At 39.5% G+C, this 26,253-nt stretch overlaps 1 protein-coding gene across 1 annotated transcript in view; it reads right to left on the bottom strand.

Moving 5' to 3' along the window:
• Window positions 1-26,253, bottom strand: part of KCNH5 (potassium voltage-gated channel subfamily H member 5) — a 235,511-nt gene that overhangs the window by 60,334 nt on the left and 148,924 nt on the right. The window contains exons 8-9 of the mRNA XM_073350736.1: window positions 22,166-22,365; window positions 2,092-2,344 (exon numbers count right to left, since the gene is read on the bottom strand). Coding sequence (XP_073206837.1) covers window positions 2,092-2,344; window positions 22,166-22,365 — 453 coding nt within the window. The remainder of the gene's footprint in view (window positions 1-2,091; window positions 2,345-22,165; window positions 22,366-26,253) is intronic.

Below are 26,253 nucleotides of genomic sequence, written 5' to 3'. Positions count from 1 at the left end.
CAGCCAGGACTAGCAGCTGAGCCTGATGCAGGGTGGGGAGCCACGTCTTCTCCAGTCCTATCCCCTGCCCCACAGTGATTTACCTCTCTGCCAGCTTCCCTGGCACCCAAAACATACTGCTGGGGGGGGACGCATGACCACTCTTGTGGTTCCCCTTGCTTCCCTGTCAGAAAGTCATTTTTCTGTGGGGAAGCAGAGAAATCTGATGGGGACATAAATTCTGCCACGACAGTCAGTGAGAGATTTGTGTTAGGACCAGGTCAACTAGTGCTGCCAAACTTGTAACGACAGGGGGCTCAGCATGCTGTGGCATTCAACCTGCTTTGGTGATAACTGGAGTCTCTTGCATTAGCTGCATTTCTTGCACCTTAATGTGGCCCTGGCTGGGGCAGGTGGCATACTCCCACCTCTTCTTGTTTAATAGGAAAACTGCACCCATTATTTCCCCCGCCCCAATCCCTAGACAAATGTACATTCTGTTTGTACCCTCCCACCAACACTGACCACCTCCTTCATCAACAGGTGGCCTATGTAGAAATTTGAGGATGGTCCAGGGGGAGGAGAAGGTCACGGAGCGAATCAGAGGCTTTCCAGCCAGGGGGATCAAGCAAAGGCCTTCATAAGGGACCTAGATTTGCTTGGGTCAACCCTAATTTGCATGTCTATCTGGCTCAAACCACTATTCATTTTCTGTGGTATTGGCCTGAGGGCCAATTCACAACAATGATGTAAGTGTGTCATTTCACTGCCCAGCAAAGAGTTTCTGTGTCTTTTGTTTCTGACTCAGAAGAAAATTTAGAAAATTTATGTGTCAGTGGGGAAAGAAAAGAAAAAACAACCCAGACTAGAATACAGGCAAGTGAAACAGGCCAGTGTGAAGGTAAACATGGAAAACACTCCTATGAGAGCATAAAAAAACTTTACACATTTCCTCCAGAGGAAGATTTAAAGAATTTCAAGCACACAGATGCCATTCTGTTGTGCTCAGGGACACCCTACCTCTGACCAGTGAGCCAGAGTAGGCAGAAAGAGCACTCCTACAGGAATAAAATGTGAAGGATTTACTGCTAAAGGAGTCTCTCTTGAGACAAAGTGTTTCAGTGCTATGACAACCATTCATCTTTCATGGTCCCAATGCACTGCTACAGTGCCACTGGGCAAGACCAGTTATTATTCGAAGCTAAGCAGAAGGAAAGCATATCCACAGCTCACTGAGCAAATCATTTCTGCTGCGACAAAACTCGCTTGATCCAGAATGTCCAAATATCACTCTCCCCTCGAGCTCCGTCGCTCTATTCTAAGAGGAAATTTATCACAAGGTGAAGCTGTAATTAACAGAATACAATGCTGCAAGCCGCTCCATGTGTGTTTCCCTCAGGAAGGTCATTCACTGCAATTGCATTTCCCGACACAACTGCTTCACGATGCTAAAACTGCGCATCATTTTATGATCTCTGGCAAAGCAAGGGCAAGGGCTTTCTAAGAATAGCAAATGAAGTCCACAAGATTTGCCTGAGCAATTTTCCTCTCCAGACACATATCTCACCCCCTTAATTATTTGTTTTACATTTATCTACTCTTCATCCTGTATCCTCTCTTTCAAGATTTGCCAAGATTCATGATCCTCCAAGACAGCTTGTGTTCTACAGGTACTAGGATAGGATAAGACACAGAGACAGAGCCTTTTCAGCAGCTACACCCCAGCTGTGGAACACCTAATGAGGGCAGCCAAAGCCAGGTTTCGATGGAAGACCCACCTCCTGGTAAGTCCTTCCTCCAGGAATAGCATATTCCCAGGATTAACTCACAATTGTAGAGATAGGATGGAAGGAAAAACAAAATGAAACTCACACAATCATGCGCGCTGGGAGCAAGGCAAGTGGTGAGGGTTTTGCCAGTCAGGGAATACTCAGGAACAGCTTTAATTGGCGTGAAGCACTTAGACACAACGACAATAAGCACCTCTGCTTAGACAGGCTGAGACACATGACTGAATAACTTACATTTCAATCTGGATTGTTAGATAAAACTTGGGGAGCAGCTCCCCATTATTTATGTAGGGTACGACCATTTCAGTAAAGATCACAGTACCTAAAATAGCAACCACCTCATCATCCTGTATGACTTCTAGGGATCCCGACACCACAAAGCAGAGCGCATCTACGCTTTCTCCAGCATGGTAGATGAGGTCTCCTGGAGCACAGTGAATAGTCTGAAACTCCACAGCCAGGGCCCGCAGACAGCCATCACTAGCCAGTCGAAAGGCAGGGTGCTCGTTAAAAACCTTCCGGTTCAGATGCACGCAGATATCTGCCCTCATGTCCTTGGGACAAATGGAAAGAACCTGAATAAAGAAGGGGAAAAAATCAGCTGGGAATATGATACAAGATCAGTAGGTGTTTTAAGAAAGAGACATTCCTACAGCAGAATATTTTTACCATTGTCACCTTCAGACAGTATTCAGAGAGAGTTTTCCACCTATGTCTGTGATATGGGGATAATGATACTGATCTCATTTGTAAAGTGCTTTGAGATCTACTGATGAGAAGTCCTACGTAAGAGCTTGGCATTATTACATTATAATATCAGTTCCTACGAACATAAATTCTACAAAACACACCATTTACAGTTGGCACTAATTGGCACCCTTACTGGCAGTCTCAGCAGCCTTAGCATCTGAATAACCCACTGATTGACAGAGACGGTCCCTGCGAAAGCAGAGAATTGAGGCAAGTTGATAAGGCAGTGGTGGAAGCAGGGCTGTTCCCTGCTTCAGTGCTTTTAAATGGGCAAGAGTAGGAAAGCAAACCCCAGCACTTGCGCCTTCAGATCACGTTTGTAAAGATGGGAAACTATGCACAAACCACCTAGTTATCTGTTCAGCATGTGCACATGTGAGCTATTGAAAGGGCTACTGATGTATGTCATTTAAATACCTGGCCACCAAAGCCTTGAAATAGATGAGAATTTATTACATGCATTATGGAAGCACCTACAGTCTCAACTGAGATCAGATCCCCATTGTGCCTGGTGCTGTATAAACACATAATAAGGGATGGTCCCTTCCACAAAGAGCTTAGACTCTGAATAAGATACCAAAAGAGCTTCAAGATTAGAATAGGAACAAAAATGTTATGCAATCTCACAATAAGAAATATAAAGCACATGTGAGTGAAAAGCTGCACTGTGACCCTGACGGCAGCCAATGATAGATCACTTGATGTTGGCTGTCCCATGAGACAAATTCTTACCTTAAGTGGCTTTTCCAACAGATACAATAAAGGGAAAGTTAGCAAAGCCTAACCAGTTAAAGAAAGAAAGTGACAAACTGTGAATCACCAGTAATTATAAGAACTAGGCTTGTGAAATGTACATTTAACATGAGCAAATTTTCTCAAACTTGCTAATAGTGATGTAAATCCTAAAGCACATGTTAGCTAATTTACTTGGGAATATTCCCTTTTTAAGACCGCTAACAAAAATGTATGGCAAGGTATAAATTAATCCCAGTGGACACAAATTAACTACCCTGTGAAAGTCTAATATATAGAGAAAATTGCAGGTCAACAAATAACACTGCGCAAGTTCTCACATTACTGAATTAAATCAGTTTGCTCCACAGGCAATAGTGGGAGCCAGTCCCCAGTTCATGAATAGTTTGCCAGTCCTTAGAATGTCAAGGTACACTTTAGCAGAGAGATCCAGGCAACACTGAACTAACTTTGTGGCAACCATGCTCATGTTAATGTAGGAATTAAAGTTAGAATTTTAATTTCTGTTCAATCAAGGTCTGTTATAAAGAATGATATTATTATTATTGTACGATATTGCTAAAAGGTCCAAAACACAGAACTGGCAGACAATAAACTATCCAGATCTTAATTAATTACATTAATGTGTCCCTTCCTTATTTTAATAGATCTAAGTCATATTGTTATCTTTGAGATAATGGATTGGAAAACTGAGAAGGGGATTTACTATCTTATCAGGTACATTATGACAGTCAAGGTAAATATTAAGCATATATATTCACAAATGTTTAAGGCCAAAAGGGACCATTATAATAATCTAATCTGACCATCATCATAATACAGGTCACAGAACCTGGCACAGTAATTTTTACATCTAGCCCATAACTTCTGGTTGAACTACAGTACATCTTTCAACAAGACAATCTTGATTTAAAGGCTCCAAGTGATGGAGAATCTACCATGTCCCTCAGTAACTTCTTCCAATATTTAATTACCCTCACTGTTAAAAATTTACATCTGAATGAATTTGTCTAGCTTCAGCTTCCAACCATTGGAGCCTGTTAAGCCTTTTTCTGTTAAACAGCCAGCTACTATCAGAAATCTCTTCCTCGTGTGGGTACTTGGAAACCATGATGAAGTCACCTTGTAATCTTCTCTTGGATAAACTAAATAGATTGAGCTTCTTTAGTCAGTCACTATTATGCATGTTTTTCTCATGTCTTCTGTGGGATCCTGCAAAAGATGACAATGGGATGGAATCTTCCATAGGATATTGGTTTCTCATTTACAATAACTTTTGAGATCTACCACTTAGCCAGTTTTTAATCAATTTAATAAGGGCTACACTGATTTTGTCTGTGATTTTTTTTGTCAGAATGTCATGCAGGACTAAGTTAAATGCCTTACAGAAGTCTAGTATACTATGTCATCAAAAAACAAGTTAGGCAAGACTTGTTTTCCATAAAGCCATGTTGCCTGCCACCATCTTTTAATTCTTTACTGACTGTGTCCCATATCAGTCTTTCCCTGATTTGGCCCGGTATCGATGTCAAGCTAACCAGACTATTAATTACCTGAGTTATCTCATTTAACTTTTTGAAATATTTGCACAATATTAGGTTTTTCCTCTGCAACATCCCGTTTTCCATGATTTGTTGAAACTGAACATTAATGGTTTAGATAGCTTCTCAGCTAATTTTTTTAATACTTCTGGGTGCAAGTTTTCAGCACCTGCTAATTTCAAAATGCTTACATTTAATAGCTGCTGTTTCAATCCTCCCTATTTACTTATGGAATAGGGAAACTTCTTCCTTTTTACTGGAAGATATGAATATATGACCCTGCTGCTTTCCAATAATAATTATTGAATATTTCTTCCTTTTCTGCATCATGACTGGCAACTTTACTATTCTTATCTAGTATCGGACTTATACCATTGCTAGGATTTCCTTTGTTAACAATGTCATTCTTTTAACAATATAAATGGCTTTGACTAAAAGAGGCCATGATCCTTGAAAATTTCCAAACCCTGTGTTCATAATGGATCTTACAAATACCTAAATGATTTTGGCTTCCAAACCTTATGTTCCAATCTTCTATACTTTGGAAGGAAAAAAGAGTGTACTAAAAACCTCTCAAATTCTAATTACTGTAAAATATTACAGAGGGAGGACAAGAATTGTATCCTGAGAGTTTCTCAGATTTCCTGGTTGGTTTGTTTGTTGTTTGGTTAATATAAAGTGATCATACTCATCAAAAATAAAAGACATTCATATACCCAAGAAACATATTAAAACCATTTCAAATACAATTCAGTGAGTTAAAAATACAGTACCAAGTGATCAGTCATTCAAACACTGTTCCTATCTTTAAAAAGGGGAACAAGGAAGATCTGGGGAATTATAGACCAGTCAAGCTAACTTTGACACCTGGAAAGATACTGGAACAAATTATTGAACAATCAAATTTTAAGTACCTAGAGGATAACAGGGTTATAAGTAGGGCTGTCAATTAATCACAGTTAAGTCACGCAATTAACTCAAAAAATTAATCATGATTAAAAAAATTAATTGCATTTAATCACACTTTTATTGTCATTGTTAAACAATAGAATACCAATTGAAATGTATTAAATATTTGTGGATGTTTTTCTACATTTTCAAATATATTGATTTCAATTACAACACAGAATACAAAGTGTACAGTGTTCACTTTATATTATTTTTATTACAAATATTTTCACTATAAAAATATAAACAAAAATAGTATTTTTCATTTCACCTCATACAAGTACTGTAATGCAATCTCTTTACTGTGAAAGTGCATCTTACAAATGTAGATTTTTTTTGTTACATAACTGCACGCACTCAAAAAACACAACAATTTAAAACTTTAGAGCCTACAAGTCCACTCAGTCCTACATCTTGTTCAGCCAATCATAGAATCATAGAATCATAGAATATCAGGGTTGGAAGGGACCCCAGAAAGTCATCTAGTCCAACCCCCTGCTCAAAGCAGGACCAATTCCCAGTTAAATCATCCCAGCCAGGGCTTTGTCAAGCCTGACCTTAAAAACCTCTAAGGAAGGAGATTCTACCACCTCCCTAGGTAACGCATTCCAGTGTTTCACCACCCTCTTAGTGAAAAAGTTTTTCCTAATATCCAATCTAAACCTCCCCCAATCACTAAGACAAACAAATTTGTTTACATTTAAGGGAGATAATGCTGCCCACTTCTTATTTACAATGTCACCTAAAAGTGAGAACAAGCATTTGCATGGCACTTTTGTAACCGGCATTACAAGGTATTTACGTGTCAGATATGTTAAACATTCGTACTCCCCTTTATGCTTCGGCAACCATTCCAGACGTCCTGCTTCCATGATGATGATAATCATTAAAAAAAATCTGTTAATTAAATTTGTGACTGAACTCCTTGGGGGAGAATTGTATGTCCCCTGCTATGTTTTACCCACATTCTCCCATATATTTCATGTTATAGCAGTCTCGGATGACAACCCAGCACATGGTGTTCATTTTAAGAACACTTTCACTGCAGATTTGACAAAATGCAAAGAAGGTACCAATGTGAGATTTCTAAAGATAGCTATAGCACTCAACCCAAGATTTAAGAATCTGAAGTGCCGTCCAAAATCTGAGAGGGACGGGGTGTGAAGAATGTTTTCAGAAGTCTTAAAAGAACAACACTTTAATGTGGAAATTACGGAACCTGAACCACCAAAAAAGAAAATCAACCTTCTGCTATTGGCATCTGACTCGTGATGATGAAAATGAACATGCCTCAGTCCACACTGCTTTGGATTGTTATCAAGCAGAACCCCTCATTAGCATGGAGGCATGTCCTTTGGAATGGTGGTTGATGCATGAAGGGACATATGAATCTTTAGCACATCTGGCATGTAAATATCTTGCAAAACCGACTACAACAGTGCCACTCAAATGACTGTTCTCACTTTCAGGTGACATTGTAAACAAGAAGCCAGCAGCGTTATCTCCTGCAAATGTAAACAAACTTGTTTGAGTGACTGGCTGAACAAGAAGTAGGACTGAGTAGACTTGTAGGCTCTAAAGTTTTGTGTTTTATTTTTGAGTGCATTTTTTGTACATAATTCTACATTTGTAAGTTCAACTTTCATGATAAAGAGACTGCATTACATTATTTGTATGAGGTGAATTGAAAAATACTATTTCTTTTGTTTTTTACTGTGCAAATATTTGTAATAAAAATAATAGAAAGTGAGCACAGTATATTTTGTATTGTGTTGTAACTGAAATCAATATATTTGAAAATGTAAAAAAGTCCACAAATATTTAAATAAATGGTATTCTATTATTTTTTAACATCGCGATTAATCGCACAAAATTTTTTTAATTGATTGACAGCCCTAGTTGTAAAGAATAGCCAGCATGAATTTGTCAAGAAAAAATTATGTCAAACCAACCTATTTTCCTTCTTTGATAGGACTGCTGGCCTAATGGATAGCGGGGATGTGGCAGACAGGGTATATCTTGATTTTACTAAGGCTTTTGACACAGTCACACATGACAGTCTCATAAGCAAATTAGGGAAATGTGGTCTAGATGAAATTACTGTAAATTGGGTGCACACCTCATTGAAAGACTGTACTCAAAGAGTAGTTATCAATGGTTCTCTGTCAAACTGTGAGGATATATCTAGTGGGGTCCTGCAGGGATCAGTTCTGGGTCTGGTACTATTCAGTATTTAATGACTTGGATAACAGGGTGGAGAGCATATTTATAAAGTTTGTATACAACATCAAGCTGGGAGGGGTTGCAAGCACTTTGGAGGACAGAATTTGAATTTAAAATGACCTTGACGAATTCAAGAATTGGTCTGAATTCAAGAAGATGAAATTTAAAAAAAAACGTAAGTGCAAAGTACTTCACTTAGGAAGGAAAAAAAATCAAACGCATAACTAGAAAACAAGAAATAGATTGGGTAGATGGTATTACTGTAGAAAATGGTCTGGGAGTTAGAGTGGATCACAAATTGAATATGTATCGACAATGTGATGCAGCTGTGAAAAAGGCAACAATCATTCTGGAATGTATTAACAGGAAAGTCCTATGTAAGGCACGGGAGGTAATTGACTTTCTTTACTTTACATGAGTGAGGCTTCAGCCAGAATATTGTGTCCAGTTCAGGGTGCCACATTTCAAGAAAAATGTGGTTAAATTAGAGAGAGTTCAGAGGAGAGCAACAAATGTCATAAAAAGTTTAGCAAACCTGATTTATGAAGAAAGGTTAAAAAAACTGGGCATGTTTAGTCTTGAGAAAACAAGACCGAAGGGGGACCTGACAAAAGTCTTCAAAATCTTTAAGGGCTGATATAAAGAGGACTACGATCAATTGTTCTCCATGTCCACTAAAGGTAGGACAAGACGTAATGATCATAATCTGCAGCAAGGGAGATTTAGGTTAGCTATTCGGAAAAGCTTTCTAACTCTAAAGGTAGTTACACTCCTGAATAGGCTTCTAAGGAAGGTTGTAGAATCCCCGTAATTGGAAGTTTTTAAGAACAGGTTGGCCAAACACCTGTCAGGGATGGTCTAGGTTTACTTAGTCTTGGTCAGCGCAAGGATTTGATGACTTCTCAAGATCCCTGTCAGCCCAACTTTTCTATGATTCCTAGTACTGTTCTTTTTTATAGGTACAGTCGTATTTTTATCATCAAACACTATAACAAGAAGGAGGGCAAGAACTCCATTGCACAGAAAATGCCAGTTCAGTAAATCACACAGAATTCAGTAATTTAACTGAAGTCATGATCCAAAAGACTCCATTTAGAAAGTGACTCTTCTGATAGCACCTTCTTTATATACACTGAATCTTCATTCTTTGGCAAGCACAATAGTAAAAGAGCAAGGAGAAAAGATCTAGCCACAGGCTGAACAATTTCATGTTTACAATATGTTGTTCTCCTTGAACTGAGAACAGAGAATGAAGTTGAAGACAACTAAATAGGAAGCATTTTGTGTTAAAAGATTTTACAAAGGATCTTATCTATACAAGAAAATAAAAAGTAAATGTGCAAATACCAAGGGAAAATAGTGAGAAGATGGGTAATCTCAATTATTAATCCATATACTGTATGTTCCCAGCACAGGACTCTACAGTCTCTGACGAGCCTTTATTATAGCTCCTTTCTGAGAGTACAAATGCAAGCATCAAGGGTTCAGAAGGTGTTTAATGGAGACCATCAACTCCACTAACATGACTCAGGGCAGCACTGTAAGAAGGTGATTTGGTGGCACAGAGCAGATTCTGCATGGTAGTTTTCCTGCTGATGTAAAGAAGATTCTGGTGTGGAAACATAGTTCTATTTTCTGCAGGAACAAGTTGGAACCTTCTGAAATTACTAGAAACCTTGTGAAGTTACAAAGAGAGCACAGTAAGAGATGAGGTGTTTCTATGTTATATACAAGCTGTCAAGGTTCCTCCCCCACTCTGAACTCTAGGGTACAGATGTGGGGACCTACATGAAAAACCTCCTAAGCTTATCTTTACCAGCTTAAGTCAAAACTTCCCCAAGGTACAAAATATTCCACCCTTTGTCCTTGGATTGGCCGCTACCACCACCAAACTAATACTGGTTACTGGGGAATAGCTGTTTGGACGCGTCTTTCCCCCCAAAATACTTCCCAAAACCTTGCACCCCACTTCCTGGACAAGGTTTGGTAAAAAGCCTCACCAATTTGCCTAGGTGACTACAGACCCAGACCCTTGGATCTTAAGAACAATGAACAATCCTCCCAACACTTGCACCCCCCCTTTCCTGGGAAATGTTGGATAAAAAGCCTCACCAATTTGCATAGGTGACCACAGACCCAAACCCTTGGATCTGAGAACAATGAAAAAGCATTCAGTTTTCTTACAAGAAGACTTTTAATAAAAATAGAAGTAAAGAGAAATAAAGAAATCCCCCCTGTAAAATCAGGATGGTAGATATCTTACAGGGTAATTAGATTCAAAAACATACAGAACCCCTCTAGGCAAAACCTTAAGTTACAAAAAAGATACACAGACAGAAATAGTTATTCTATTCAGCACAATTCTTTTCTCAGCCATTTAAAGAAATCATAATCTAACACATACCTAGCTAGATTACTTACTAAAAGTTCTAAGACTCCATTCCTGGTCTATCCCCCGCAGAAACCAGCATATGACAGACACACAGACCCTTTGTTTCTCTCCCTCCTCCCAGCTTTTGAAAGTATCTTGTCTCCTCATTGGTCATTTTGGTCAGGTGCCAGCAAGGTTACCTTTAGCTTCTTAACCCTTTACAGGTGAGAGGAGCTTTCCCCTGGCCAGGAGGGATTTCAAAGGGGTTTACCCTTCCCTTTATATTTATGACACAAGCCCTGTTGAGAATGGCCCTTAGTCAGCAGAGTAAGAACTAGACATTCTGATTACATGGTTAAAAACAAAGACTCTAAATTGTCTCCTGAAACGTCACATTTTTAAAATGGCATGTGTCCAAAGAGGATACAATATACCTGTTAGTTAATGGTTTCTATTTTTTGTATATTTTAAGCGATGTATCAAAAACCATCTTCCAGTTTCCAAAGAGGTAAGATTTTTCCAGAGGAGTCTTCGCTATTATTTTTATTTTTTTGCGTGTGCGTGGAATCCTTGTTTTATGAGCAAATCAATATGAAGGTTGCCGACTACAATGCTTTACTATTTGATAGCTTCAGAGCATAAGCTTGGGAGAATACAGTCTGCAGGGTTCTATGTAATAAATCTGTGGCCACAGACTTCACAGTCAGTAACTATTGCACATGCATCCAAACATCATAAAGAACAGAACCCACTACCTTCTGCTGCCAAAACGAAAGGCAATGTAGACTCCCACTATGCAGAAAAACCTTCTTTAGCTCAGTTGATAGAGTCCTCTGATTTTTAACAGAGAAGGTTCTGAGTTCTGTGTCACATGTTCATGGTGACATTTGCATCTGTGAAGCCACCGACTGGTATCTATTGGATTGAACCACTGTAGACCCCTAATCCCCGAGGGACAGCTTTGCTTAACTACTGAGAGCAAGTAATGCACTGAAGAGGTGCCCACTTCTGCGTGGATAATCAAACCTGTTCAGTTGCTTACAAAAAGAATGCTCAGATTTGATTTTATCATCATCTTCTAGCCTGCCCATAGAGGATATAAGCCATAATACAACCACAGCAAACAGACAGTTTCCTTTAGCACATGTGGTAGTCGTTCATATTTCTAGAACGAAGATGCTAGGTTCTATCTCTGCATGTGTGCACTTTAGATGGTGAGTGAGATGTCTATGTATGTAGCCAGAGACTTGTGACAGTGGTATTAAAAGCTCTGGAATACTCATGAATAAATGGTACAATACACCCACGTCGCTGTGCTAAACTTGAGATCTGGAAGGTAAAATTCCCAAGGAGGCTTGTCTGATTTTTTTTTCGTCCTAGCATTTTCTAAGTGTACTCAGGCAGTTTAAGATAAGATTCCAGAATAGCTCATAGAATTCTACGCGGAGCAGAGATTATAAGAGTGCTGCAAGAATAGCAAATTAATTAAAACAAAGATGTTGTGGATTAAGATGGTGTACAAATAATGTCTGCTGGAATAGTTTTAAATATTTCTGAAATTGTCTCCAGTTTGAGAAGGCTGATGAATGGCTTCATGGACATTACAATATCTCTGAAGTCATGACAAGGAATGCCAGACTGAGAAATCACACAATGAAGGAGTCTTACAATGATCTAAATTCTCATTCTCTCACCGCACCAGCCATGAGATTTATTCAGCGGTGGCAGAATAACTTTTACACACAATTAATTTTGACTTGGGGGGGGAAGAGTACGCCCACTTTTGTCTGGGAGCCCGCAGATCAATTCCTTGCTGGGAAGAGGCCATTAAGAGCTAGATTTTCAGAAGTGCTCAGCAGCCACAATCAAGGTCAGACTTTCAAAAGAGCTCAGCTCCTATTAGGCATCCAAAGAAACTGACTGCATTTGCATAAAAACTCATTAAGTCAGGTGCTGAGCTCTTTTGAAAATCTGGCCATACATTTCACAATGGGCACTGGATGAGCTGCTTAAGAGGCAAAATTAAGAAACAGCTGATATGCAAATCACTGAGCACTTTCATACTGTAACTTGGAACTTTTTACAAATAGTTAGGCAGATTGATCAGAGTTATTAACCCTGCACGGATTAAGATGGTTTTTAATAGATTGGACCGAACATGCTAACACTGAATATTTTATGTAAACAAGGAAGGTTTGTTACTATTTAACTGAACTGTCTAAAATTCCAAGAGAGATATAAGGTGGGTGAGGTTATATCTTTTATTGGACCAACTTCTGCTGGTGAAAGAGACACGCTTTCAGGCTCTACAGAGATCATCTTCTCGTCTCTTATGTAGTTTGCTTTATATGATGAAAGCACCAGATCTGCAAACTGAGTTTAATTACATTTTTTAAGCAATACAGAATATAAATTACACTGGTGACCAGAGCATTGAGACAGATTTGGCAGTACAGTAACAAGAAGGAAAATTTCTTAATTGAATAACACTAACAAGTGTTGGAAACATATAGAAATGGCTACAAATTATTTTGGATTAAATTTAATTCAATCTTCTCAACACAGATAAAAACTGGCTGAAGGTCTTGAAACAACTGGTGATGATAAATTACACCATATTATACTGTGGGGACACAACTGCTGGAAGGTCTGGTTTGATTTTTTAATAGATTAATAAATGCTCTGGAAAATGTAGTAATGAGCACATTAATGAAATGTGCAGATGATACAAGGTGTAAGATCCCACCCTGTGTTGTGTAGGTACACTACAGAGGGAGTGCTCATCCTTTTAAGTCATATTATACACATATCAAAAATATAGACATTACATAACTCATTAAGGTGACAGTACATTAGAAGTCAGCCAACATCATTAAGAAACTCGTGGTAAAACCAATTTTTGCGATAAGAAAAAATCTTGAGATTCACACTGCAGAATTTCACCATCTCCAGCAATAAAATAAAATAAACGCACCCACAGTTTTGGGACTGACAAAAAATTCCAGGCTCTAGTTCTATCACCTACATGGGGAACTTTTTGTTTCAATCTGGGCCATAGTGTCATTAAATAAAGAGATAATTCAGATATCAAAGGATGCAAAGGATACAAAGAAGAGATTCTCCCTGAGGCTAGACTTTGCATCTCAGCCCTGCACAGGAAGCAATACAAAGCTACATTGCCCCGGCAGGAGCAAACATGGCCATTCACCGTGGCACTCTGTCTCCCTCAAGTGGTGGCTGGGTCACAAACGGTTGATGGGGCTGCCACTGCCTTAGCTAACAGACGTATCTTTTTAGTTCAAGCAGTAAAGACTCACGTTTTAAGATTTAGATGTCCCAGGTTCCGTCCTCCCTCTCGTGACAAACCAGGGACACAGCATTACTGAGGGTATGTTCCCACCTTGGGTGGACACACCCACCGTAGCTCTTTGAGCTAGCAAGCTAAAAATAGCAGCATGTCAGCAGCAGGACATATGGTGGCCCAAGCTAGCCACTCAAGTACAGTCCCACCCATCCACCTGGGTCGGTACTTGGGTGGCTAGCCTGAGCCACCGCCTGTGTCACATGGTCACACTGCTATTTTGGGGCATTAGCTCAAGGACAGCTAGCACGGGACTCGTGCCGCCCAGCCGCTGTGTAGACAAACCCTGCGTGGGTATGGGTTACATAGGCACCATCTTTCTTGGTGCTGCTGGTTGGGCACAGGAGGCAAGTAATCAGCACCATTCGTTAGGAGGGAGCAGAGTGCTCCCACCAGTACACAGACCCTGTTCTGTAGGCGTGTGTGGAAGGCGGGTGGCCCATGGTTCTGTTTCTTCCCTTTTCGCCTTTCTGCATCCTCCCCTCAGGGGGAGTGGACTGTAATGGTGAGTGGCCCTTGAACAATTCTGCGAGGTGAGGGAGACTTCTTGTTCACCCACTGCTGACAAGCGGCCCTTGCAATGTAGGGGCAATATTTGTCCAGATTATTTTATTTTTCCTGTTGAGTCTGGAATCATATGTACATTTCATGGTTGTTGCACCTTGTGTATGGTGCAAATTCTGCATGGCAAGAAAACAGAGAACCTTTGCTCTTGATCTTACAGTATGGGGACTATGCTGGTGGTAGAGATAGATGGCAGCAGAGGTCATACAGACAAGTTTCCACCATGAGACCATGTAGAAATAGCAGCCTGATTTTATAGGGCATCAGGACACTGGGAGAAATGTCTTGAGGCCATGAATCTCAGGTTTCAGTACTGGGTGTCAACAATATTTCATAGGACCACTGAAGATTTCACGAACAGCTGAGTGGACTAAATTCCCTTGTATTTTCTGAGATTTATGATTCATAAAATTGCAGCCTGAAAATATTTACCATAGTCCTGTCTCTTCTGCATTACTGCATATTGGGTCATGCCATTAGCAATGAATAGTTTTAATGCTGTATTGTTTTCCCATTGTTTCCAATTCAGGAGTGACAACGTGAAACTAACTCTGATAGATTCCTATGGAAAAGCTGAGGAATAAATTGTTTCCTTTCAACCTGTGTCTTTTATTGTAAAGTGGACCATTTAACCATGTTAGAAATTATCTGGCCATTGGTTTTATTACTTTCTAAGAGAATCTCAAGCCAAACTTTAACTAAGAGTTGAAGGAAAGAAAATCTTTCCGCTTTATTGACATCTCAAAATTTTACCATTAGGAGAGTGGGACCTTAATAGTAACAGCTAAATGTAAACTAACGGTTGTGCAAGTTCACATGTAATGACCTATTTTTAGAGGAGAGCTGCAACCTATTAATGTTTCATTTGCTGTCAAGCACATTTTGATTAAAACTGAGAAGCTCAAATTCAATGTGAACATTTTAATATATCAGGCTGTTACTATAAATATTTTTACAACTACTTAAAAGATCATATTAAGTACTCCTTTTCTTTTTGCGAATACAGAGTAACACAGCTGCTACTCTGAAACCAGAGAATGTTCTGGCTCACATTTATCTCTCTCAGCAGAACAGGTTATAATGCGCAATGCTGCCTTTGAGAGACTTTTAAATATATAATGGCTGCTTCGTTTTCCCATGAATTTACTCATGATCTGAATTTAATTCATTACTGGGTGAATAACCAAGGTACCTTGAGCATGAAAGGGGCTGTATAAAAACAAATTCCCTCCTAGATATGAGCTATGTATTACCATATTATGGTATCTACAGTGCATATGTAATGTATTGTGTGTATTGTCCTAGCTGTCAATGTTAGAGCTTTGACTTCTAAATGTTTTAATATGATTTATCACAGGCCACTTGCTTCAGTTTAAATAATAAAAATAAAGGGACACTCTTAGTTTCATCGATTCTCTATTCATAGGCATGCAGGAAGGAGGAGTGAGAAAGGACAATGAGCACTGTGGGTTGAAGATGGAATTTGAGGACAAATTATCACCAAAGACCCATCCCAGATTGGTCCTTTAAGGCAGGGGTTCTCAACCTTTTTCCTTCTCAGGCCTCCCCAACATGCTATAAAAACTCCACGGCCCACCTGTGCCACAACAGCTGTTTTTCTGCATATAAAAGCCAGGGCCAGCGTTAGGGGATAGCAAGCAGGGCAATGTCCCAGTGCCCCAGGCCACAGGGGGGCCTGCGAAGCTAAGTTGTTCAGGCTTTGGCTTCAGCCCTGGTTGATGGGACTTGGAGCCCTGGTCTTCAGTCCCAGGTGGTGGGGTTTCAGCTTTCTGTCCTGGGCCCCAACAGGTCTAATGCCAGCCGTGCTTGGCGGACTCCCTGGAACCTGCTCACGGCCTCCCAGTGGGCCCTGGACCCCTGGTTGAGAACCACTGCTTTAAGCCCTGCACTGTGGAAGCTCAGGGTCAGATCCAGCACACAACGAAGTCAATGGGCACTGGATCAGGCCATCTGAGAGGAGTTTTACTTCAGGCAGCCAGCTCTGGATCCATGGCTCTTTTCTTCATTGTCCTCTTTGGGGACAGGAGTAACATCTAGTCAACCTTCACTTTGTCCGCACTGTGTATCTGCACAAGAACCAAACACTAGGCTCTCTGGATTTCTTCTTTGTTGTTGGTCTGAGTGAGATCTTCAATGGCATTAAACACTAGTATCTCATATATGACTAAGAATAGATATTTAACTGCACTTTTTGAATACTATTTCTAACAATTAATTAAAGCACATTTGTTAAAGGTATAGCGTTCTCAGCAAAGGCATTTGCTTATATTTTAGTCTCAAGCACATTTCTTTTAAAAACATTAGCTGTCACAAAAACGACGAGACTTTATCATGCTATATTGGCCTGTAGTTACATACAGGACAGTTGTTCATCACCAGAAAAAACTGCGTATTTTTGTGTCAACATGTGAGCTGTTCATAATTTATTGAGGAAGAGTCAACATGGTTGTAGTAAAGGGAGATCATGCCACACCAATCTACTAGAATTCCTTCAGGGGGTCAACAAGCATGTGGACCAAGGGGATCCAGTGGACATAGTGTATTTAGATTTTCAGAAAGCCTTTGACAAGGTCCCTCACCAAAGGTTCTGAAGCAAAGTAAGCTGCCACGGGATAAGAGGGAAGGTGCTCTCATGGATTGGTAACTGGTTAAAAGATAGGAAACAAAGGGTAGGTATAAATGGCCAGTTTTCAGAATGGAGAGAGGTAAATAGTGGTGTCCACTAGGGGTCTGTTCTGGGATCAGCCCTATTCAACATATTCATAAATCATCTGGAAAAAGGGGTAAACAGTGAGGTGAGGTGATAAAATTTGCAGATGATACAAAATTACTAAAGATAGTTAAGACCGAGGCAGACTGTGAAGAGCTACAAAAGAATCTCTCAAAACTGTGTGATTGGGCAACAAAATGGCAGATGAAATTCTGTGCTGATAAATGCAAAGTAATGCACATTGGAAAGCATAATCCCAACTATACATATAAAATGGTGGGGTCTAAATTAGCTGTTAGCACTCAAGAAAGAGATCTTGGAGTCATTGTGGATAGTTCTCTGAAAACATCCACTCAATGTGCAGCGGCAGTCAAAAACGAGAACAGAATGCTGGGAATAATTAAAAAAGGGATAGATGATAGGACAGAAAATATCACATTGCCTCTATATAAATCCATGGTACACCCACATCTTGAATACTGTGTGCAGATGTGGTCGCCCCATCTCAAAAAATCATATATTGGAATTGGAAAAGGTTCAGAAAATGGTAACAAAAACGATTAGGGGTAGGAAACAGCTTCCATATGAGGAGAGATTAATAAGACTGGGACTTTTCAGCTTGGAAAAGAGACGGCTAAGGGGAGATATGATTGAGATCTAATAAAATCACGACTGGTATAGAGAAAGTAGATAAAGAAGTGTTGTTTACTACTTCTCATAACACAAGAACAAGGGGCCACCAAATGAAATTAATAGGCAGCAGATTTAAAACAAACAAAAGGAAGTATTTCTTCACACAACGCACAGTCAAGCTGTGGAACTCCTTGCCATAGGATGTTGTGAAGGCCAAGACTATAATAGGGTTCAAAAAAGAACTAGATAAATTCATGGACGATAGGTCCATCAATGGCTATAAGCCAGGATGGGCAGGGATGGTGTCCCTAGCCTCTGTTTGCCAGAAGCTGGGAACGAGCGACGGGATAGATCACTTGATGACCTGTTCTGTTCATTCCCTCTGGGGCACCTCACACTGGCCACTGTCAGAAGACAGGATACTGTGCTATATGGACCCTTGGTCTGACCCAGTAGAGCTGTTCTTATGGATTTGATTTAAAGAAAAAATCATTTCAATGTGCTGAGTTGTGCTGCATGCTTGACTGACTGAAACGTATCCTAATAATGGGGCAAATGACATCATAATGCACACGTGAACACAGAGAGAGCAATAAAGTATATTTATTTGGAACTAATGAAGATGTAATCAGTAGAGCTAGATGAAATTGTTTGGCTGAAACCTTTTTCGGGGGAGAAAAATGCAGATTTGGCAACGCTGAAATGTTTCATGAATTCATGTCAAATATGCCAAACTGTTTTGGTTGAAAATAAAAACAAACAAAATATGAAAAAAATGAAATGCTTCATTTTGACATTATCTGAATGAAATGTTTCAATTCAAAGCGACTTTTCCATTCAATATTAATTTACATTTTATTTTAAAAATTAAACATGTTAAAAATGCTTGCAATCTAACTGAAACACTATCTTGGGACGAATGAAACATATGGTTTGACCAATATCAATTTATTTTTTTACTTTTCGATTGGCCAAAAATTTAAAGAAAACTGTGGTCAAGCTGAAACGAATTTTTTTTTTCCATGATTTTTTAGAATTTCCAGCCAACTGAAAAGTCTGTTATTCGCTCAGCTCTAGTAATGATGCCTATATGGAAGAAAACCATCCATAAATATTAACAATTGCCAAAGTTTAGAGGTTTTTTGCTAATTATTTGCACAGTTAACAGAAATCTTTGCTGAAGAATAAGAAATATAGAAACAGACTAAAATGTCCACACAAATGTAAGGAGTATGAGAGTTACTACTATGCATAATGATAGTCTGATAAAAAAATTATGTGTTGGAGACATACATCCTGTTTTGAAGGACATGAGGAATGAAAAACACTGGCGAAATGATTCAAGTGATAGATTACTGATCACCTGGACAGGACAGTGAGCACTAAATGAAATTAAGAAAGGGAAAATATCTGTTGAATTTCATTAAAAAACTCTCCTACAGTGAGATATATTAGGCTATGCTAGTCTGCCAGGGTTGATTTAAAAATCCCTGGTGATGGGCTTCAAACTAGACTGGATATAAAAACTAGGAAATGTACTACTGGGAACAATTCTACTGCGGCACACAGGTGGACCAACAAATTTAACAGTTCTTTTCTCTCTCTTCTATATTTCTACTGCAGGATTAAATCAAGCTTATGATCAAAAGATGGAAAAGTTTTCAGAATAGAAAAGTTACCAGGCCCCAGAGAAATGGAGACACATTATTTAAAAGGATGTCAGCTCCTGAACCACTTGGTGCAATATTTTCCTATCTTCATTGTGACTGTTGTGTTGCACACACAGTAAATAAAACTTCTATGACATGGTGCTGTGCAACCTGGTTTTTTTCCATAAATTTTAATACAGAGGTCTTATGATTTTTCCCAAATGATTTTTTAAAACATTCCTACCTGAAGTGGTTTGTAAAGTGCTAAATTTGCCCTGAACATGAAGGAGAGGATCTAGTCTATGTGACTGCTGTATTTTTTAGGTTTGCCAACTTGGAAATACAACATTTTCTCATTTGTTATAATTGAGATGTTTCATACTTCATTTCAGAATTCAAAGTTCAGATGGGCCATGTGCTTTCACACAGCTTTCCACCTTTCCCCTAAGAAATCTTAATTTTGGTTCTGATCATGCAGTTGACAGCATGCAACTACTGCATGCAGGAAAACCCGCATTTGCTTCAATGCAACTCACAGCAGTTGCAGCAAGGAACTTGAGCAATAGCCATTGAAGGTTTATAGCCTTTGCTGGATGCTGTGTAATGGAATATTTTAAAAGTTGTAACCATTTTATAGCTACTCTCTCACTGGTTGTCAAAATATTTTAACTGAAAAACTGTACTACATAAAAGCATTAATGGCCTGATCTAAACACCATTTAAGTCAACACGAGTCTTTCCATTGACTTAAATGGTGTTTAGATCAGGAGCTATGTTAGGCAGGCCTCCAGTGTGGGAATACTGTTAAAAACCTAAATCACAGATTTTTATAGCCTTATTAATTATCTAGCTAAGCAACCACTACTACCATGCAGACAAGTGAATGCTGCTTACTAAAAGCCAATGATAAGTATGTTTATGGGCTATAACTGCATTTTTACAATCTATTAAACTGGATATGTGGAAATAATGGAAAGAAATCTCAGTAATTAAAGCAAAGGTTCTTCTAATTCACTGCAAAGCACAATCAAAGTCTAATGGAACTGCAGCAGAAATAATTAAAAGGAGATAAATGAGAATGAAAATTGAATTTTTACACATATTTGGCTTTTCACAGCAGAACTGAGTCCATTTACAGCAATTACAACAAATTTGTTAACAACAAACTGAATGAACACATTTGGAAGTTAGAATGTCACTGTATAAATGGAGCTGAAATTAACATATTAAAGAATCAGGCATACTGAACTACAAGAATCCAAGAAACCGAAAGCCTTATCAATTAACATAACAATAATAGACAAAAGTTGCATAGTTTTGGAAGCTAATTGCTAACTGTGAAATTCAGGTTAATTAGTTCGATAACTATCATTGTATGGGTTTATAAGAAGACTTAAAGCTGTCCTTGTTCTCACAATAATTCCATTTTATCATGTTATAGTGAGATAGGTTCTGGTGGAACTCAGATTACACCTACCACACAATGCAATGCAGTTAACTGAAACAAGAACCTCACAGCCCTGTAAGTACTGTAGCACAGCCCAGCAATATTCTATCACAACTTTTCCTCTGTCAAGTGGCTTTAGGGTTCTCAGTACTAGACACAATGTCCAGTTCCCCGATGGCGTAAATCCGCATAAATCCACTGAAGTCAGTGGAGCTAAGCCAACTCACACCAACTGAAGATCTCACCTCTAGTCTCCTTTCTTAATCTCCGGAGCAGGTATAGAATGACTAGCAGAAACACAAGCTTTCCCAAACTTCCCTGCCAAAGGGCCTTCAGCCCAGGCCTGGAGAGGACACCTCAAAGAGGTCAGTCTCCATGTCTATAGAATCTTGTGCTAACTGTGATGGTAGCAATTATGGTCCTGTCCACTGGGAACTGGTCCAAGGCAACCAAACTCACTTCATAAATGCTAACAAACCCTCAGATGGTAACAACTTTCAGTCACTACTGATCTGCGCCAGATTCCAAATGGTGACCTGAGACCTGATTCGAAGTCCAAACACCCAATGACTTTAGTGGGCTTTGGATCAGGAACAAGAGCAGGAAAGATCTATATGCAGTTCTCAGTCTCCTGAGCCAATTAGTGCTCTGCTATTCACCTTTTAACCAGACCACAATGCTACACCGATTTTTATTCTCTTATCATTACTGCTACTATATTATTATTATATTTTATTATATCAGCAAGCACTGGAACTACAAAAGTGAGTAAAGGATGGTTTTCTGCTAGTGTGTGTAATATGTATGGAAAGACCTGTTGGATATATTTTTAAACAGAATAAAATTGCTGACATATGGTCTTTCTTAAAGTGGAATGGTTCATGAAATGTACATTTTCCATTTTCCAAAAAATTTTGGAACTAAAACATTTAGCCTTCTAGTTGCTCTGTGAAATGTTTTGTTTGGTTTCAGTGTTTTTTATGAGTTGTTTCTATATGGCCAATTTGGATTATTCAGCCCCATCAAATGTGAGTTTTTTCCAAAAATGAAGGATATCCTTTTTGAGATTTTTCTCTTCCCACCCCCTCAAATTTTTCAAAAACTGTTTTTGTTAATTTCAAATCTCAAAACACAAAAAAAGTTAAAATAATTCCAAGGAAAATCTGGAAAGTGAAAAATCCGACCATACTGAAAAGCAGGGGAACAGAACGCACTACCAAAATTACTGATGTTTCCACTTTTTCCCCCTAATTTTAAACCAGCTCCCTCTCTCTGAGCACAACTATGAAAGTATTAATGGAATCACATGTGGTTCAGATCTTTTTTTCCAGCGTGTTTACAGTACTCAGAACTGTTTACACTACTGGAAAGGACACAATGGATTGAAAGGTACAATATCTGAGTTTTTACCTCATGCACTCATACCTTCTCTGTGTCGATCCCTTTAGACATGGACCATGTTGAGACAATATAATCCATGACTCGTTCACTAAGGCCTTTTGGGACTTGATATAATTTTAGGAAATCCCTCACATTGTTCAGCATCTCATGGTATCGGTTGGTGTTGGCATACATTTGCTGGAAAATGGTGGTGACATTTCCAAAAATAGTTGCATAAAGAAGAGCTGAAAGAGAGAAAACGGCAAACAAAGATAAATGTCTATACTCCACAAAAAGACTTAATCGTTTCAATAAGTGTTTTGCGAGAAAAACAACTGCAAATGGTTGCAGACTCATTTGTGTGTGCTGAAAAGTTCTAGTTACACACACTCATATATTCACATACTTATACTCAGAGGACTTTTTCTTATGTGAACTTACGTTCCTCTTCATCCATCATATTTAATTGGCTCATATGACTCCCACCAACAGAAAACAAGGAGGAAAATGCCACTAAAAGGAAGAACTGCTGAACAACTGAAAAGAAACAAGTCAAAAATGGCCCAAATAGAAAAAGCCTTACACTAAACCTTATCAAAGGAATTCGGTGAACGTACTCTGAGACACAAGGTGGGTGAGGTCATATCTTTTATTGAGCCAAGTTCTGTTGGTGAGAGAGACGAGCTTCTTGAAAGCTCATCTTTCTCACTAACAGAAGTTGGCCCAATAAAAGATATGACCTCACCCACCTTGTCTCCCTAATATCCTGAGACCAATACGGCTACAGCACTGAAATACTCTGAGAGACAGTTCAATGGCAGGGACCAGGAACTGAGAATGGGGTGGACCTATCTTGATCCAGATAAGACCATGGACCAGAGAACTGAAGCCTGGCAAGGATATATCTGGACAGACAGTGGTCCAGATCCTTAGCTGTGGCCAAGGACGACACAGTGCAGGTCATGAGGATGTTGTATCCTATATCCTGGACCAGCTGTGCGTCAGCTCTGATGTAACATGAGCTCTATATTATGTCAACTGACGGTGGCCTCAAGAACAGAAAATGGAGATCAGAAAGATGTAGGGAAGCCTCAGTCACATCTCCTTGCCACTGGCCTCATCTCTATATCAGCAGCTGAGCGTATGTGGCATAGAAGCCACCACACCAGATATATACCAGAGGCGTATCCCCCTCTGCTGGGGTGGTTCCCCCACCCTACCCAGCAACACCAGTTTTAGGGCCAGACTGTGCCCGCAACGTTGTGCAAAGCAGCTGCACCATATCCCAGGATAAGGAAGTCAAGTAACTCAGATCTAGTGTAAAGGCTTTCCATTAGAGATGGGCCTGCACCAAATCCCTGGGTCCAAATATTCCAATTCTTTGAAAAGTAGGAGCCTCAACTCAAAACCAGACCCAAATTTCAAAGCTGTGCCCTATCACTCTGATGGGCCAAACCATAGCACATACATCCAAACGTTTCTGAATTTGCAAGTGTGCAAAATCTGAATCCATATCTAAATGCTGTGGCTTGGCTCCATTTCTATATACCCCATACATTTCTGCTAGCCCAGAGCAGCCTGAGGCCACTTTCTAGCATTTTCCAGCCTCAGCTTAATGCACAGCTAGTACATTCAAGGAAACACCACTGTCTCCACTTTTGAAGGGAAAATCATTAATGATAATAATGGGACTAAATGGGACTAAAGCATGTGCTTAAATGCTCTTTTCAATAGGGATGGACTTAGGCATGCTCTTAAAGGTATTTAGGTTTCTTATTGATTCGGTACCTAATTATTCTTGAGAAGAAGCCATAAATAAATAAATAGCACTCTTCTCTTAAACACTGTAGACTTTACAGAAAGAAAATTATTTTGATTTCTTCAAATACCAGTGTGTTGCATTTTCATTCTGTCCTTGGCATCAACAAATATACGGAAGTGTGTGTGTCATGTTTAATCATCTTTGCTTGGAAGTACTAGACTGCAGAATGCAGCTGTGTTTACATATGCTTTTTTTAAAAAAAACATGCAGCGTACAAATAGGAAAAAATAAGCCATTGTGGAAGGATAACTACTTTCTATCTCCTAATGCATAACAGCTTCCTTTTGTATACAACAGATTATTCACCTCACTCCAGAAAATTGACTTAATTTTATGGACATTTAGTTCAGTTTATCACCGCTCTTCCAGAGGCAGCAATTTTTTTAAAGACGTGGGGTTTATTTAAAAATACTTGAATAGTAGAAATATTGCACGGACATTTCTCAACAATTTCTTGACTATTTAAATGTAAAAATGAAACACCAGAATGAAGCAGAGATGTGGTGTTCTCTGCCTCGTCAGAGTCTAGGGGGACTGCATTCTGACTGGTTGGATAGACATATGAGAGCTATGACCAGGTAAGGTCACAGCAGGAGTAGCACCTATGAATATGAGGTTTCAATTTTGGAAAACTGGGGAGATTCATGTTCTCACTATATGACTGTACAAGAAATCCAGTAATAGGTATATATCTTGTTCCTCTTTGCTTTACTGATTATATATAACCACAACTGCTGGCTACTAAAATGTTTACACAATACATTACATATATACACACATATGCACAGTACATGCATATACACAGTATAAAAGTATGTGGGTTACACATGCATACACTCAGTGGATGAATGTCAGTTGTACATTTTTTCGCTTTTGCTGTTCTTCCCAGTTTTTGTAGCATGTTAAATTGGATGAAGTGCCACTTCTTGTAAATGCTACTCCCCTATTCCACTCACGTACATTGGTTGAAAGGTTTCAGTTAATTTGATGAGTGACTCTACAATATAAATATATTTTCAGTCTTGGCCTGCCTTGTTTTATACCCATTTCTGTACTGAAAGGGATTGTGTCTATAAAAATATATGCAACCCCCTTTTGCAAGTGCAAAATAGGACAGAAAAATCAGAGGCTGGCTGACAATGTGGTATTGCCCTATCATATGAAAAGAATAGATTCAATTCCTGATCCTCATACCACACCAGCCAGACTGGAAGTGGCTAAGAGTGCCATGGTAGAAACACAGTCTGACTGTGGTGAGTGCCTGTGATGGTGACACATTGGGCCCCTGAGGGTTAAAAGGCAATACGAGGACCAGGTAGCCTCTGGGCCTGCCGAGCATGCTCTGACTGGAGGAGCAGGTTAAGAGGGAGCTCAGAAGACCACATAAAGGGGGTAGAGGAGAGAGGAACCTTTCGTCCAGAAGCCACAGAGAAGGTTGAGCTGAGAGGGGACCACAGAATGGATAAGGCGCACAGACAGTGCCTTCCTTGACCAACCTGCCCCCTACTTTGAGAACCAGTGGGTCCTGCAGGGCTCTGCTTCTTTGGACTCTTTTTCTGCTAAGCAGCTGACTACTTGGACTACAGCAGACTTACTGGTAGGAAGTGACCCAGAGAAATGAACTTGGACTTGCTGCCAGTGTTGCTTCCCACAGGGCCAGAGGGAGGGCCGGGGTCCCCCTCCCACACCCCCTTAAAGGGCAAGGGCCAGATGCTGGTGGAAAGCCAAAGATCCTGAATTAAGGAAAGGACAGCACGTCTACTGCTTGGACAGAGGTGGAAGGGGCCAAAAGCTGGGTGCGCTAACCCCTTGGCTGTTGGCCCTCCAAGCCCCCTACCACAATGCTACTTATTTCCTCCCACCAAAAAAATCTCCTTTAGACTGAGAATATTCATGAAAACTATCCATTTAAATGGTAATTTTACCCAAAAGTAATAAGTGCCTGAAAACAGGAGCTTGGAATGAAAATGCCTCTTTGAACATAATTATTGATATAATGAATCATCAGATCATTTCTTGGAAACTGAAATTAAAGAAAATGTTGCATGCTAGTCTACACACCACACAATCTCCACATGCAAAAAAATACTAGCTCATTTCAGTATTTGGACATTGTAATGTGTGTCACATTTTGGCAAACATTGTAAAGGCATTTGTGGAACATATTTAGGTCTTGGCAGGATTAGAGGTATGCCTCAGAGATGCTCCTTGCATTTGGTTATTTCTTATTTCAGCTGTTGGCCATTGTTAGTTATTGTGTTTCAAGAGGGAGATTATTTTTCTTAATTTAGCACGGATACTCTATCCATGT

This window comes from Lepidochelys kempii, chromosome 6, assembly GCF_965140285.1.
Source record: "Lepidochelys kempii isolate rLepKem1 chromosome 6, rLepKem1.hap1, whole genome shotgun sequence".
In the NCBI taxonomy this organism is placed as follows: domain Eukaryota; kingdom Metazoa; phylum Chordata; order Testudines; family Cheloniidae; genus Lepidochelys; species Lepidochelys kempii.
Note: the sequence above shows the minus strand (reverse complement) of the source record. Positions and strands in the feature narration are given on the sequence as shown.